Below are 18,643 nucleotides of genomic sequence, written 5' to 3'. Positions count from 1 at the left end.
TCAAAAAAGTAGTGACAAGTCTTAGAAGAATTAGATATCAAGTCAGTAGCATAGGGTTTTGATTGCATTACCCCAAAAATCAGGTCATGGATAGATGAACCCTGCTAGACAACATAAACACCATGCAATAATTTCAGTAGACCTATTGCTTAAAGTATCTGAGAAATGGAAATAATCATGAAAACACCAATCCTTGAAATGACTTCAAATTTCATTTTCTGTAAATTTGCTAATTGTAAAAAATCGTTCCCAAAGACTGTATAACTAGTTGGAATTTTTGGTTTTCAAAGCATTTATTATTTTGAATATTTGTTTTAATTTGTGCACTACTGAGAGTCCTAATGTGTGTCTTGTGTACTTAGTTATATGTTTGATCTATTTTGCTACTTTTACTGACTAAGAGGGTCTTCTTTATTGTATCTATTAATAGCTTTCACACTCTTCATAGTATTTAGCCACTTCACATTACTTCATATCAAACAAATGTGACAAAAAAACTTTATACATTTTTATTGCAAAAATAAGGTAATAATCTAACTGTATTATATTAATTAAAACTATATTGATTATTAATATAGAATAGAAATCACAAATATACCAAACAACTTTTGGAGATTGCAGTATGTTACCATTATACTGGTATTTTTTTGTTTTTTTGTTGTTGGAAGAAACTGTAGATATTTACACCTTGAATGATTAAAAAAAACTTTTCATCAAACAAGTTTTTTGACTTGAGAGTAAAACTGAATATATTTTTATTGACCAACAGTGTAGGAACACTGCACATAAAATGCCTTCATTCACTTAAAACAACAAATGAGAGATATATAAGTTTTTTGTTTTAGTAAACTTACTAATATATTAATTATTACAAAACTTGTTCTATGGTAAAATAACTACAGATACTTTAAATATTCTTAATTTGATAATATTACAATCCTCTACCCATAATAATGTTTTTTTCCTCAAGTACAAATTAGCTCCATAAATAGTGTTAACCCAAGGGCATGCAACTATTGATCTTGTTTGTTACTGAAATAAGCTTCGGATCTTACTACTTTTGGTTGCAGGTCACAGGAATGTTACAGCAAACATTAATGTTCTATATCAATGAGTTAGTTTTTTTTTTTAAGAAATCAAAATGCTTGGTCTTGGTCATCTTTTTGGTGGTGTCAATAGCAAAATCAGAGAACAGCAAGAAATGTAACGACATAATGATAATTTAACAAATGACCAACTGAAACAATCTATTTAACAAAACATTGATGTTTAATAATATGAGCCAACCAGTCATGAAAAGTTCAAAATCAATAAAAATTAGGGAAGTATTTCAATTTATCAAAAATTAAGAATTTGTTTCATCTGCTGATGAAGTCATGTTGTTTAGTAATCTGGTACCTCTAATATGAATGTCTAATGAATTATTATTAAAACAGAAATATGATATGCCCTAAGAATAGCAAATTAAGTATTTCAAAGTACAACTTCAAAAAAATTAATTTGATAGTTGAAGTTATATAATGATCAATAATTTGAAATGGTTCTATTATTTTTACAAGTGGTTACATGTAAACAAACAACTATAAGTAAAATATATAAATATCACAGATATTTTATAACAAAACAATATAAATGCATATATCAAATTGAACATGACCTGCATGTTACAATAACAAAGAAAAAAGTTTGTTGCTATTTTTTGTCAAAAAAGATTCAAGGTGACCTTGAAAGTCTTCCAGCTGCCTTGTTCGTCTGTTCTCTGATCACCAATTACATCTTCATTCCTAAAATAGAAATAAAAACATGAAACCATCATCCACATATATGCTTGCTATGTTTTAAGTAATGAATAAAAAAAATATCTGGTATTGAAACTTTATTTTTTAGGTGGAACTATGGTAAATGTACCTCAATCTAAATTTAATGTAAATTTGAGTTACCTAACTAAAATGTAAATTTGAGTTACCTAACTAAAATGATTTCATGTCTTTTGAAACATTTAAATTATACTGATCATTTGCAAAACATGTTCACATTATTGAGACACCATTAACATCAAAATCCTTTTTCTTAAAAACAAACATTTCAACAAAAACAAAGAGGTACACTTGTCTACAAATATAATAATTTGACTACAGCAGACAATTTGTTTAACCTATTATTTTACTGGTAACTGATTATATTCAGACTGTCACATTACATTATCAAGAGACTTGATAGCTGTTGAAATTCAAACTGTTATGGTGACACTAAAGTAAATCTTATGAAACGTTATCCAACTTTTGCCACTTTGCTCTAATAATTGTTGGCTTTAATGGTCAATGCTCTATCAAAACTTCTATATCAATTCAAAAAATTTGAACACTTACAAAGACTAGAATAATGATAAAATGCATTGTAAGAAGGGCTATTAACAAGAGGATATTAACCTCAATTCTATTTTCATTTGATGTGTACATATTTTGATGCGCATACTTAAAGCACTTCAACTAAGTAGTTTTGTTTGTCAAAGGTTGAAGAAGTTTTATTGATGTGGTCTAATGAAACTTTGACATAATCATTCAAGGGTTGAAGTGTTTTCCAGATATAGAAATAAACTACTTTTACAGTATCAAAATAAATGTCCAAAGTCTCCAACAAGTAAATAATAAATTGCTTAGCTGAGTGCAGCTAGATAAAATCCTAGAAGTATAACCCTGAACAGTTGGGGCAAAAATGGACACAATATTCGCACTTGATACAGGTCTGAATTTGGATTGTAGTTAAATATTTGACACATAATAGATTTCTGACACCAAATGACTGTAGTTAAAGAACTTGAATTGGTCATGTGATTTGAATATATATTATTTTTGTTGCTTTTGTGCAATACACTTTACTGTTGTGAATTGACCCCCTCCCCCCAAAAAAAATATTTAATCAAGTTATTATCCTAAAACCAAATGTCTTTGGACCAGGTGGATGATGACAACAAAGATGTGATACCATTAAACGACTACAAATTTTTGTTGTATAAAAACAGATTTATCAATATGAATCCCAGGTTGGTACTTAATTTCTTAAAGTGATTATAATTTTAAATGATATTAAGTATAATAACCCAGAGAAAAATCTTAAGACTCCTCTACCAAACCAACTTTGCTCTTACCTTAATAATTCCTTATTACACACAATATATATATCAGCTGCACTTCTAAGAATTTTTAACGCTATCTTTCTTTTGACATCTTGGGCAGAATCAGTATCTGTTAATGTTACACTATAAAATACAAACATTGTTATCATAAATATGTTTTAATTATTCCAATTACATTTATCAAAAGCCATAAGATATACTCATTTTTGTATGTATATATATTAAATCTCAAAGTGTTCAAAAAGGCATTTCAGGTCATTTGTTTACTTAGTCTTACAAATCCTTAGCAATAAAATATTTTTCAATTTTCAAAATTTTCAGCCCTTTATCTCTGAAAAATTGTAAATTTTCTTTCATAGTTTCAGGGAAACTGAATATTTTGCTTTTCGTTTTTTGAGTGCTGTTTGATGTCTGTGTAGCTTTCAGATTTCAGTTGAAAATACAGATTTGTTTCTCTTATCCTCCCATTGATAGGGATCAACACTTGCTAGGATTTCTTATATATATTGAAGTTGGCCACCTTCAAGTGGAAAGGTAGTCACTTAATGAGCAACCATCGGGTACCACATGTGGAGCAGGGTCTGTTTAACATTATGGGAGCACAAAAGATCACCCCATGTATTTTGCAGGGTTCGTGTTGCTTTAAGTCTTAAGTTTTCTCTGTTGTGTTTTGTGTACTTTTGTTTGGGTTTTTTAAGCCATTAAGGTGTCAGTTTAATTTCGATCTATGAGTTTGGTATCTTTCACCCCTTTTTTTACTACTAAAAGTCAGTTATCACTCTAACAATTAGTTTTCCCCTTTTAATCATATGATGGCAGCGAAATTGTACACATGTATAGAATTTGGTGTTTACAAAACCAAATTGAACATTGAAGTCTACCGTAAACATTCATTTCACTAGTTTTATCAAAATAACAAGATGTAGTATGATTGCCTATGTACATAAGTACTTGGACTTGAATGTGTTCTGCAGTGCTAAATAATTATATTTTGATTTTTGTTAATTATATAAGTCTTTAATATTCTCCTATAAAATAAACCTACTGTATCTGACTTCTGTTAGGTGTAGATGAGAGTTCTTCAGTCAGTCTTTCTTCTTCACTCATTTCAGGTAATTCTGTATCTAAAAATATACAAGATTCATTTCTAATATACCGTTACAAAATATTCAATTTACTCATTCATGTGTAATATAATTCTCATCAAACTGTTAACATTGAGTTATCTTCCTTTTTCTTATACATCTTTAGAAATATTGTTTTTAAAAAGATAAAAAATGTATGGAATGTGTTTAGAATTAAGATGATATTCAGAATTTGTTCCAACAGATTTTCTAAGTTTCAGGGATCTCCATTGATGAAACTTTCACCATCACAAACTGTGTCACATAAGGATTGGTAAACATGCTAATTCATTGCTTATTTAAATTATATTCATTTGAATTTCATTATATGAAGTTTAAATGTTTTCAATAATTGCCCTTTGTAACCTTTCAAAGACAAAGCCTTCATTGGCCCCACCCCCTTAGTCGAGAATAACCAAAAGCTGTCATACAGGTCCCTGTGTAGTTTTTTTGCTATTTTTGGTAATTGTTATGAGGGTTCAAAATCATGTGGAGCATATTTTTCACGGACACTGTCAAATTCAGAAGTCATAAATAGATATAGGAAGATGTGGTGTGAGTGCCAATGAGACAACCCATTACCTGTATGGCTGATTTGCAGCAACAACAAAACGATTTGTACAAGTTATATGTAAAAGGTTAAAGAGATGTTGACAAATGAAAAGGGGTTTAATGACTTTATCTAGCAAATTGATGCTATATGCAACATGCATCTTTCTTCCTGAAACGTGGATGTATCAATTTGATTGTAAACTAAGAAATGAATTCGGAATTACGATACGATCTTTGTTTACTGGAAATACAAAGTTTTTACTTTTAAACTTTTAAAGTAATTCTATATTATCTTTACAGCAAACAAATGGAAGTTTTTAACAACCTTGACTGGCTATACAGGCTAACAGCCCTTGCACTGTCTGTAAAATTTATCGTAACAATACTGCAGTACTCGATGCGATGAAATAATAATTACTGTTTTACGTCTTATTTTGTACTTCTTAAACCAGATGCTCCGCAGGGCGTAGCTTTATACGACCGCAGAGGTTGAACCCTGAACGGTTGGGGCAAGTATGGACACAACATTCAAGCTGGATTCAGCTCTAAATTTGGATTGTGATTAAATAGTTGACACAGCATAGGTTTCTGACACAGAATGAATGTGTTCTAATGAACTTAAAATTTTTGTTTTCTCTTAGAGCAATTCACTATGCTGTTGAATATTAATCCTCTCAAAAAAATGTTTGAAGAAATTTTCTTTCTATTTATGAAATTTCAAATGAGAAAAATTGAACCCAATTTTTTAATCACATCCCCCTTTCCCTTATTCCAAAACTAATCTCAATTAAAATATTCTAATGGAGTTTGCAACAATAACTACTCATTTAAATACATCATAAAATATTAAGATGTAAAAAAACTGCTTGTTATCACTGAATGGTAAAGATCATTTAAATTTATCAGTTGGTAGTAAAAAGTGAATATACATTGTATATTGTATATAACAAAGATTTGTTGATTCTGGACAAAGAAAGATAACTCCAATTAAAAAAAATTCTTGCAATAAGATATTTCTTGCTTACTATTCTGGACAAAGAAAGATAACTCTAATTAAAAAAAAAAATTGCTATTTCACAATATTGTGAAATTAGATATTTCTTGCCATTGCACAATACTGTGCAATTGAAAAGACTTGCCATTGCACAATACTTAATATAATAATTTTAGATCCTGATTTGGACCAACTTGAAAACTGGGCCCATAATCAAAAATCTAAGTACATGTTTAGATTCAGCATATCAAAGAGGCCCAAGAATTTAATTTTTGTAAAAATCAAACTTAGTTTAATTATGGACCCTTTGGACCTTAATGTAGGCCAATTTGAAAACGGGACCAAAAATGAAGAATCTACATACACAGTTAGATTTGGCATATCAACGAACCCCATTTATTCAATTTTTGATGAAATCAAATAAAGTTTAATTTTGGACCCAGATTTGGACCAACTTGAAAATTGGGCCAATAATCAAGAATCTAAGTACATTTTTAGATTCAACATATCAAAGAACCCAACCGATTCATTTTTTGTCAAAATCAAACTAAGTTTAATTTTGGACCCTTTGGACCTTAATGTAGACCCATTTGAAAACATGACTAAAAGTTAAGAATCTACATACACAGTTAGATTCGGCATATCAAAGAACCCCAATTATTCAATTTTGATGAAATCAAACAAAGTTTAATTTTGGACCCTTTGGGCCCCTTTTTCCTAAACTGTTGGGACCAAAACTCCTAAAATCAATACCAACCTTCCTTTTATGGTCATAAACCTTGTGTTTAAATTTCATAGATTTCTATTTACTTATACTAACGTTATGGTGCGAAAACCAAGAAAAATGCTTCTTTGGGTCCCTTTTTGGCCCCTTATTCCTAAACTGTTGGGACCTAAACTCCCAAAATCAATACCAACCTTCCTTTTGTGGTCATAAACATTGTGTTCAAATTTCATTGATTTCTATTTACTTAAACCAAAGTTATTGTGCGAAAACCAAGAATAATGCTTATTTGGGCCCTTTTTTGGCCCCTAATTCCTAAACTGTTGAAACCAAAACTCCTTAAATCAATCCCAACCTTTCTTTTGTGGTCATAAACCTTGTGTCAAAATTTCATAGATTTCTATTAACTTAAACTAAAGTTATAGTGCGAAAACCAAGAAAATGCTTATTTGGGCCCTTTTTGGCCCCTAATTCCTAAAATGTTGGGACCAAAACTCCCAAAATCAATACCAACCTTCCTTTTATGGTCATATACCTTGTGTTAAAATTTCATAGATTTCTATTCACTTTTACTAAAGTTAGAGTGCGAAAACTAAAAGTATTCGGACGACGACGACGACGACGCAGACGACGACGCAGACGACGACGCCAACGTGATAGCAATATACGACAAAAAAATTTTTCAAAATTTGCGGTCGTATAAAAAGGGGGATGCTGATTGCGTTAGTCAAAATAAAAGTACATGTTTGACTTGCTAAACTGTTTTCTTTTTAACTTGATTTTTAATTCATTTATTTAATCTAAATTATCATAAGCATTTGAATCGTCTATCTTCAGATAGTATTCTCCTGTCTTGGTTTGTTGATCTACCTGTACAAGCTCATGTACAAGTGATTAGCGATCTTAATCCTGATATTCTCAGGCGTTAGAATTGTATTGGATTATAATATATAAAAAAAAAAGCCTGAGAGTTATGCAGTTACATGCATTTGATTATAATCATGATAATTAATAAAAAAAATGTTGGGCTATAAAAAGGATAAAAGTTTTGAACAATGGCGGAAGAGAATTTAACGATTGTGTAAGACATTTGAACAATGGCCAGGCGCTATCCTTAAACAGGCCATGCTTTTACAAATGGTGACCTGCGGCTACTCAGAGAGTTGTCTCATTGTCACTCATACCACATCTTTGTATATCAAAACTAACCTTGTTGGTCAAAAACTAAGTTATAGTAGCAAGTGTTTGGTTTTCTCATCTGTGGCCAGGAATAATCATCGCCTTCTTCCTTTGTCATGGTCGGTAAAGTTTTCTTTCCATCTATAGCATTCCATCCACGACCATAGACATAAAATAACTTCTTATTTTTACAGGATGCTGGTCCTTTTGTGACATGAAGGAATTTAAAGTCATCTTCTTTTGATGGATCAGCATCTGCAATTCAAGAGTATGTTAGGCCGCACTTAAAAATGTTTTGGTTTGCACAATGTTATTTCACTAAATACATTTTTTCATCAAGAAAGAAGCTTTAATTAAGGCATCTTTACTGATTGAGAATCGTATTTTTTAAATGCGGTAGCCTGCAATTTCATTGGATAATTTGAACATGTTTTAATGATTTTCTCACATTGGAACAATTAATTTAACAATCCAGTAAATAACTTATGGTTTTCTTTCAAATTGTTTATAAATTTTCCACCATTTTTATAAAAGTCCAGATTGTACTTGCAATAGCTAAATACATGTATGTGACAATTGTTTTCTGGATTTTTACTAAAGCTGCTTTATATTAATGACTGAATTTTTGTGTTTAAACATGTTATAGCGAACCTTATTGAACCTTTCCATAGATTCACCTGATAGTTACCTGTCCATTTAAACTTTTGGCAGTTCAATTGTCCCATCTGACAAATACAACAGGTTTTGTTCTCTGTATAGGTTATTCACTCAGACCTTTAAATTTCTTCTAAGAGAAATCTATCACTCATTGATTAATCTACCAGAGTAAAAAATTATCTGCTAAACTGATAGAAATACCATGTTTCACTTAAAAAAAATGTCTGTGATTTCATGTTTATTAAACATTTATAATATTTTTTTTCAATCTGTTCAAAATAGATAATAATTTAATCATAAAAAGTTTGTTTAAAAAAAGTATTGTTCGTATGAAAATTTGCATCTTTTAGTTTTTGATTAGTTAAAGAATACTTTTAAGAAGGCCTTAATATATAAAAATCACCATTTTTAGGTTTTTTTTATCATTTTGTTTTGGAAAAAGTAATAATTTTGATTTTTTTCAGAAATCAACTTTTATTAATGTTTGAATCAGTGTTTATACATTCAACAGTTTGAAAATATAATACATTCAAAGTCATATACAGTTTTAATATTAATAGTCAACATGTTATTTCCATCAGTTAAGCAGATAAATTTTTGGCTCAGGTAGATTAATCAATGAGTGATAGATTTCTCTTAGAAGAAATTTAAAGGTCTGAGTGAATAAACTATACAGAGAACAAAACCTGTTGTATTTGTTAGATAGGACAATAGAACTGCCAAAAGTTTAAATGGACAGGTAACTTGCAGGTGAATCTATAGAAAGGCTCAATAGGGTTCGCAATAAAAAAATGTTAATTTTTTGGTACCTTTTCTAAAGTCATTTAATCGAGGATGGTAGAAATAATTTTTCTTATCAACTTTCACATCTCCTTCAAATGGCCTCTCTATACGGCTTGATTTATTTTTGGGTTCTCCTTCATAGCTTCCATATCTGTATCTGACAGACCCATGTTGTACATCTACCAAGACTGGTACATCTATCCTCTGTGTCTATGTAACAAAGAAAAGTGTTATAAAGGCATTGTATTGTATGATCCATTACATTGTATATCTATCCTCTCTGTCTATGTAACAAAGAAAAGTGTTATAAAGGCATTGTATTGTATGATCCATTACATTGTATATCTATCCTCTCTGTCTATGTAACAAAGAAAAGTGTTATAAAGGCATTGTATTGTATATCCATTACATTGTATATCTATATCAGCAGTACCTAAAGATTGGTTAATTGTAAGCAATTTTTTTATGGCCCCGCAAAGAAGTTGTTGGTGCCATATAGTTTACCCTTGTCCGTAAATCCGTCATTCCCTAATTCTGTCATTCTGCAATAAACCATTATACAGAGGTTTTTTTTAAACACCTTCAGATATTTGGCTGATTTTTGGTATGCGAGCTAACAAATGACTAATAAATTTGAGAGAATAAAGTGTGGTAGGTAGATGACATAAATAAAGAGATAAATGAAAACTGAACAAATCAATACCTGATTTATATATATAATAGAAAGTCAGTTCGTCTGCACCAGAAGCAACGAAGCAGTGCATCTAACTTGGAAGGAAAAATATCCACTTTTAGATATAGGAAGAGCTCGGTGTCCCACAGCCCCAGCTTGTCTGGCAAAACAGCCGTTGGACATCACAGTAATATTGGACTACTAATGATTATATTATAAAATTCACCAACATTTAGCACCCTACACGTTCGCACCCAATTTTTATTGGTTTGGGGTTTATAACAACTTTGTAATCAAGTTTTGGCAAGTGTATTCCTATAAGTATATTTGTTTTCATTGTCTCACAATAAAGTAAGACAACTTTTTTGTTTGTGCAAAATCAATCTTAATCATATTTTGGTTAGTGTATTTCTAACCCCAAATGACGCAAATAGGACTGGACACAATTACGAACGATTTCCAATGTTTGCCCTCTGAGATCATATTTATTTATATTTATCAATAAACGTTTTTATAAATAAAAACCCTATTAAAATTCCCTTTTTTTCATGATAATACAATTTATGTGCACTTGGTGAATGTTGATGCAATGACAAAATCATTCTGAAAATATTATAAGAACGTCAATCTGGCCTGCAAGTTATATAAAAAAAAACATAAAGGTAAGTGCAAATTGCCTTCTTTTGTTAATATATAGAAAGAAAAATATCTCCTGATTCTGTTCATATGCATGATTCCTTTTATCTTGCCCAAATAACCCCACAATTGACATTTTTTTTTACTCTTGTGACCCGATTTATGGTCAAAAGAAAATTTGTAAATTTTATAGAAAAGTCCAGAGAACTCCGAAAGAAATATTGACCTATGTAAAAAAAGGTTGTAGATGAATGATAAGTACACCACCGAAATGGATAAACTTGAATTTAGTGCTCCTTTAAAGGAGGAACTTTAATATACACAAAAACAACAAAAAAACAGAAATCTTACACATCTGCAACCACTGCTAAGTAATTGAAGTAAGAAGCAAACTTGTGCATCTTATTTTCCTATGAAAATGTGTTTGAGATAAAGATTAATGTATGCTTTATCAATCTAGACTGTTGTCATTGATTTCTTCTGCAAGATATATCAATATAGTGCTGTTCGGAATTGTGTCCATATGTGGCTCTCTTGACCCGTAAAACGAGGTCACGCAAATCTTACTCAAGTATCCTAACGTGAATAAAAATTAATGTGGGATATGATGCAAAATGGAAAGCCTTCATATATCTTAAATTCTATGGTATAAACAATTCAAGAAAAGTAGTCTACATAAAAAAAATATTAATCACAGTTCAAAAATCATTAGTAATTGTACATGTGTCCTGTGAGGCTATATTTTTATTTCATTTCTTCAAAATAAAGTGAGATTCTGACGGTTTTTTTTTGTGTTGAAGCAAATTGATCATGTTTTGGAATGTGTTATGCTATAATTTTTTCTTCCATTGTTGGATCAATGGGGCAAAGCTTAAAAAAACATACAATTATCTTGTGTGAAAACTTTTTAAAATTATAAACAAAATTGCTCCTGTGTGCTTACAAAATTTGGTAAATGTCAAAAAATCTAAATATTCTTTCAGGTATGTAAATATTCTTGAAATTCCACAGGTAAAGTCAACCCGTTACGGTAAAAAATCATTCAAATTTGCTGCTGCTACTTTATGGAACAGTCTTCCAAACCATTTCAGGACTGAAAACAGTTTTTCACATTTTAAAAGTCTTGTTCAGTCCTGGAACGGTTTGGAATGTCACTGTTCTGCTTGCAGATAATTCTTAAACTGTTTTATTATTTATGCTGCTTTTGGTTGCTCTGGTCAAGCATGTTTTTACTTCATTCGAAAACTTTGTTGATTATTTTTATTGCATGCTATGTATGTGAGATTTCAACTTTGTATTACAGATTGTTTTGTATGTCAAAATGCACTGTTTTTATGTTATTTATATGTTTTTATATTCGGTCAAAAGCTCCTTAGAGCTTGTGTTGCTTATTTGTACTCATGCTGAATCAAAATAAAGTTTTCTTATCTTATCTTATCTTATGTGTTTTTCATTTAATATCTTCCATGTTTTACATATACCAAGCTAAATATCAGTATCATCGTGTAATGTGTTTTCGTACTAATAAAAATTTTCACTGCTTACGGTTTTTACTGTTGAGTTTTTATTTAGGTGTTTACTCAAATTTAAAAAGCATGTCCTGTAGATTGATTTTAGGTATCTAGTTTTTTTGTCAATGATTTCTACGATTTTTTACTGTTTCCGATTACTTTGCGATTTTTGTATGTCAAAAAAACGGCGTCATATGTTTTCATATGAAATAAAAACTGGATCAGTACACGGACAGGAAATGACTACAAAATCCGGAAATAAATTTTTTCTAAAGTCGTGGTTCAGGTGATCGGTTGAATCATAAAAAAAAGTTATTAAATACTTTTCAGTACTAAAAATTACTAGTAAATAGTGTAAGGTTGGTGTTTCGTGTGATGAAATTTTTAGATTTTGATTAATTTCAGATTGGCACCTGGTTTGTACAAAATACAGTATTTTTTCTAAAATAAAATGCAGTTTTCAAAATTTATGATTAAATATAAAAAGTTAAGACTGTTTTCATCTTCATGTATCAAGGATGTATAAAAAAAAATTGTCAATGAAATTTTGAATAGTTAGATTTTGAACAACCATTTTATATAAGAACCCTGCTAATTTTAACTCGATGGTTTGTAATTAAAACGGCCAAAAAAACACATGACAGTCATATGTCTTGAAGATCCGGTGTCTGACTTGCAAAAAACATATCTGGACTTTATTTTAACCCTTCAGAATTTTTTTCCACAACTATTCTAGTGATGCGTATTTTTGACATTAAATAAAAATGGCTAAATAGGTCAGTTTTATTTAATTTGTTCTAACGTCTTTAAAAAAGCGACGTTGAATATGTTTTAAATATATCAAGTTGTAGTGGTGTTGTTGTTCTAAATATAGAAACAGAAAAACATGCCACAATGTACGTGTATGCAGTCGAAACCGACGAAACGTGGTTGATACGAAAACATATGACACGACGATACATGCAGTATTTACAGCAATTTAAAACAAAAATCATGATTTTCTAATTATTCAACTGTAATTTGATTAAAATTAGGTGCGAACGGACTTTGGGTGCGAACGTGCGAGGTGCGAACGTGAAGGGTGCGCAAATGTATTGGGCGCGAACAGACTTGATACCATTGGGCTAGATCGACATGAAAGCTGGGGGAGGGAGAGGTTGGACCCTTAAATATAAGCTCTATTGTAGTTTATAAGTACTTTTTTCTATTTTTTAGAAAGCTGATCTGAATAAAGAACTCTCGGATTTGCAGTTACTCCAACTGTTTGGTTAGAACTGGCTCCTGCTCCCATGTTTTCAGACTCGATTCATTTTTTTATGTAGAAAATGGCGTCTTTGACAACACAGAACCGGAAACGCAAGAGTTGCCTCCCATCGGGCACCTGTACTTTCAAGCGCGGGAATTTTAAACTGAAACTTTGTCGTAAATGTTTTATCATAAGCAGGAATTTAAAAATATTTTAAAAAATAATAATTTTCTGTGACTGTATCTTACATTAATTGTGTAGGATCCTTTACTATCGATAATTTAGCTGATATCTGAAGGTTTGGATGGGGATAATTGATTAAAGAATATTGCCCTTAAAAATGAAGACCGTAGAGAATAACGGGCAAAAAATATGAAGATAAGGGAATAAATGGGTTAATTTTTTGAAGATCAGAGAAAAAAGGGGTGAAAATTCAACTGATGTTCTTTAACCCTGCTGACTGCCATTGGCGATTGCCAAATAATATTGATCACAACATGTAAAATAATGCATCTTAATTCAAATTTAATACGAAACAGAAAACAATGAACTTGTGGCCAAGATGTTATGCCACAAACATAAGGTGTCAATATTTTTTTAGTACACCAGATCCGGATTTCCAAAATAAATGTCCTTCAGTGGTGTTAGGGAATCGAAACGGTATTTGGAAGACCATATAATTTACCCTCAGGGATCTTGTGACGCTTACGGGTCTCTGGAAAAATGTTGACTCCATAAAGGCCTAACTCTTCAATCAAATTTAAAATGGGACAAACATATTAATAACATGACATCTAAAGTAAACCAGTCCCTTGGATTTACTCGTAGACACCTAAAACTAGCATCACCGAAAGTTAAAGCACATGCATATATAGCTCTTGTCTTACCAAAATTAGAACGTTGCTCAACAATGTGGGACCCACATCAAAAACAGCAAATTCTACAAATAGAAAAAGTTCAAAGAAGAGCAGCACGCTTCTCATGCAACCGCTTCCAACACGAGCTTAGCTACTGAAATGATGACAGACTTAATTGGTACCCACTCGAAATTAGGCGTTTACGATACAGACTTGTTTTCTTTTACAAAATTATTCATGAAATTGTTGCAGTCCCTACACATAACCTTTTGATCCCACTAGACAATAGAACCAGACATAGCAATCCACACTCATTTGGGCAAATACAAACATCTCCCTGACCTTCTGCTGTTGTTTTTAATATGGTCGGGTTGTTGTCTCTTTGACACATTCCCCATTTCCATTCTCAATTTTATCTAAAGACAGTTATAAATAATCATTTTATCCACGAACTTTTATAAATTGGAATCATCTGCCAAAACAAATAGAATCATGCAGTACAATTGATATTTCCAGGGGAGATTTTTTGAAATTTATAAGCGGCATTTGCGAAGGAAATACGGAACAGCATATATATAGAGAGAGAAAACAGTTTGTTTATGTATAGTTCTGCTATTGTTTTAATAAACAATGTTGTATTTATTCTTAATCGTTATCGACTTAATAGGCAAATCCATAATAGTTTGACATCATTGCTGAAGGGCAGAACTTGACTTCTTTATCTGATTTTCTATATCTAGTTACTTTAAAAACAAGTTGATTTAATTCAAAAAAAACACTGTAAGACGATTTGTAAAGGAAATTTAAACAGATTAATATATTCATCTTATCCTTTCATTAAACATGACCTCGCAAGCGTTGATTTTCGTATTCATTATAGCATATTTATTTTACCATGGTTGATTTATTCACAATACCTTCATAGTTCAATTGATGTCACGTGCTTGGATAACTAGACTAATACTTATATATCTGGTCAGTGCGGATCAAAAAGTTGTTAGTGAAAACTCAGCAAACACACAATTAGTAATACATGTATATTTTACTATAAAGGCTTCTCTTTTGGATATTTTTGATAAATTATTTTTAAAAAGAGTGCTGTCTGATAGGTAACAAAATGGTTACTGGAATGACTTCATTGATTATTTTTTGTACATTGTCGGGTGTTGCCGGACACATTGCTTTGAAATTTCCACCAGCACGAAAATATGCTTTTGATTTTATGGATAATATTAGGACTATAGCACCATGTGGAATACCAAAAGGTAAATAATGTATTATGTTTGTTACTATATTATACAATGTCAAGAAAGGAATGCCAACTCCTTCATTGTAATGGAGAAACGGGTATTTAAATTCTATATTTAAACCGTTGTTTTCAAAACAAAAACAGTTTGTCTGACTGAACAAGTTATTATGATAAGCTTTTGATCCATCATTTTCCATTATTAAAATTGTTGCATGACATAATATCATATTCAATAAGAAGGAACAAATAAAAAGAAATTGCACGTTAAAAAATATAAAAGTTTTAATACATTTAATGGTAAATCGTGTTCCACATATTATATATAAATATATAAATTCATGTTTGATTTTTTTCTATTTCTTAACATTGTGTTTCTTCACAGCAAACGCCAGATAACATGACTATATAACATTTTACATGTATGCATATATATTCTTACAAAGAAGTTTATAATGCTACACTTTACAATGAAAAAAAAAAATAATATGGAACACTAGATAGGCAGTCCAAATAACAACATTAATTTACTACTCGAAGATCAGAATCAAATGGAAATTTCATAGTTGATTTTGCTCACTGCAAGATTTTTTATTGGGTTGAGGTTCGGGGATCATTACAGTTTGTTTGCCAAGTATACCCCTTAGAGTACTTGGATGTCTCTAAACCGCTTTTCTTGTGTGTAAATTACCTAATGATGATTGTTGCTAAGTTTGATTCTAATTGGCCCAGTAGTTTCACCCATCATCATCATCCTCTTAAAGCCATAGCAGCATGTTGACAGTATTTGCTATTATTATTGCTACAATGTTATAAAATGTTTATTATGTATATAGATCTTACTTTTGTGCAATAAATATATGTGTTATGTTTTACAATCAACAGGCCTTGGACCCGTAACCGATCTACTGACAGAAGAGACGATCAATGTCCAGTGGCATACACCTTATCCACACAAGGTTTGTTAAATATTTCTAATCCTGTGGCATACACCTTATCCACACAACTTTTTTTTTGTATATTTTTCGATCAATGTCTAGTAACATCATTGGTCGAAATTATAGCGCTGGTCCGGTGGTCCAAGTCTCCCAGTCCAGAAGAATTTGCGTTGGACCAGTAGATTTTGTCAGCTGGTTGTCATGTTATCATTTTATCTGAAGCCGTTTAGTCAAAATAATCCATTTTTTGGCAAGACAATGAACGGGGGAACTTTTTCAAAGCTTTTTATTTTGCTTCGGTTATATTTATAAAACATAACAACAGGAAGCCACCAGTTTCATGCACAGTAATGGATGGTAGTTCCCTAAAATCGTCTCACTTTTTTAATCAGACGGAAAAAAGCCCAAAACGAGAAAGCGATTTTTAATTTCTAGTACTTATTTCTCAGTGTCAAAGTTTAGTTTTTTTTCCAAAACTACGAAGTCTAATGTGTTCAATTAAACTTTAAACACACATGGCGACCAGGAGCTACATCATGTCCTTTAGGTTTCCGCTAATCGTGCTTAATCCGTTGATCGCAAGAGTATACGACTACAAAATCCGTTGATCGCAAGAGTATACGACTACAACGTAGATAAAAGTGGGTATTATTATGTTGACGATTTTGAAGATTCAAAATTCCTTTTTAATGTCCTTTTTACCAGAGACTAAATACTAAATGTCTCTGCTTTTACGTTCAATTTATATGTTGTTTTTTCGAAAAAGATAAATAAAATAAATAGTGTGTAGAATGCAGGTACAAGTTATTTTTAGTAAAACATTCAAACCAGTTATTCAAACGAAGTTAAGAAATCTTTTTAAACGCTAATGGAATCTGAATATAAAAAAAACAACCTTAAAGTTAATGATTTACTAGATGGATTTACTTGAAAGAGCGTTAAAAATTACACACATATCAATAAAACCATACTGATTTCGACACTCTACATTGCTTTTGAAGACAATTTTATTTGATTTTCATAATGTAAAATTTAACACCAGATCTGTCAGATTAAACAACTTATATTTGAAAGATAAACAGTCTGCAGGGTTTATGACATGCTTCTTATGGCTTTTTGTTTATTAACATTTAAAATTTACAGACCAGAAACAGTTGGTCAAAATGTGAAATAAAGTAAAAGAACGGCTGTCTTTAGTACAGCACTTTATTCACAACTTGTTAAGGGTTGCGGTCGATTTTGAGTTTGGCATATACTAAAATATAGACATTCAGTGGCGGATCCAGATTTTTTATAAGTAGGGGCCCAATGACTGCTTAAAGGGTGCCCGCTCCGGTCATGCTACAGTAATTCCCTATATAATCAACCAATTTTTCCCCAAAAAAGGAGACCTTGTCCCTCTTGACCCCCTCTAAATCCGCCTCTGACTCTTTGGTGAACCACGTTTTTCTTTTTTAAATCCATCATTTTTCAAAGTATTTGTTAGACTAGATTGTAGAGAATTTTGTGATCATACGAACTTTATCGTACGAACAATATTTGGCTTCATACAATTTGATTGAACATTGGGGATACATGCATGTAGGTTTTTTTTTTAAATTAACTACGTTGAACATAAAATATTTGGTTAATTAAGTACCCTGACTTGCAGTAAAGATATTGCATATAAAGATAGGGGGTGCACTAGTAAGTTTTTTTTTTTAATCGGCATGGCTTTTAAACCGGGCCTGATAATTATTTATTCTGCGATGGACAGTTAACCAAACTACCTTTTAAAATAAACCTCAGGAACATTATAAACTTTAACTTGAAATTGTAGTGAAGGAACAAGAAGACTAACTTGAAATTGTAGTGAAGGAACAAGAAGACTATTTGGTGCACGAGTTTGTATTACGTGATTATTCAGTATTTGAATCCGCCTCCTAAAATAGACGAGCATGCATTAGTGCAAAAAGTTGTATCCAAATTTCAAATCATATTGCTTGTGAATTCATATTCATTGTCAGTGTGTTCTGGGGTCACAAGCCTTCACCACCTGGGACATAAATTAGTAAATATTAGTATAATAGTCCCAGATCATAACAACTTTATCTTCAACAAAATCATCACTTGGACAACGAATTAATGGTCAATTTTATGACTCCGATCAGTTTGTACATACCGTTTTATCAAAATAAATATATAATAACTAAGTTCATCCGGAAAGTGACTGCCCTTTTTATTCTAAATTTAGTAAATAGATTTCCGGTCTACTTTAATAGTCATACTTTGACCCAGGATTTACAGGACGATGCAAGACAGGGCCATATCCAGCCATTTTAAAAGGGGGTCCTAACCCAGGACAAAGAGGGGGCAGGGTCCAACTTCATGTCCCAAACAAATGCATT

General features: G+C 31.2%; 1 protein-coding gene and 1 pseudogene across 1 annotated transcript in view; one reads left to right on the top strand and one right to left on the bottom strand.

Annotated features, from left to right (window-relative positions):
- Window positions 1-492: 492 nt before the first annotated feature.
- LOC134712193 (uncharacterized) lies at window positions 493-13,331 on the bottom strand (annotated as a pseudogene).
- A 1,659-nt stretch (window positions 13,332-14,990) lies between these two features.
- Window positions 14,991-18,643, top strand: part of LOC134712188 (uncharacterized) — a 35,335-nt gene continuing 31,682 nt past the window's right edge. Inside the window, exons 1-2 of the mRNA XM_063573491.1 lie at window positions 14,991-15,337; window positions 16,204-16,277. Of these exons, the coding sequence (XP_063429561.1) occupies window positions 15,190-15,337; window positions 16,204-16,277 (222 nt within the window). The 5' untranslated portion in view covers window positions 14,991-15,189. The remainder of the gene's footprint in view (window positions 15,338-16,203; window positions 16,278-18,643) is intronic.

Source organism: Mytilus trossulus, chromosome 1, assembly GCF_036588685.1.
Source record: "Mytilus trossulus isolate FHL-02 chromosome 1, PNRI_Mtr1.1.1.hap1, whole genome shotgun sequence".
In the NCBI taxonomy this organism is placed as follows: domain Eukaryota; kingdom Metazoa; phylum Mollusca; class Bivalvia; order Mytilida; family Mytilidae; genus Mytilus; species Mytilus trossulus.
This window is presented reverse-complemented; position numbering and strand designations above follow the sequence as displayed.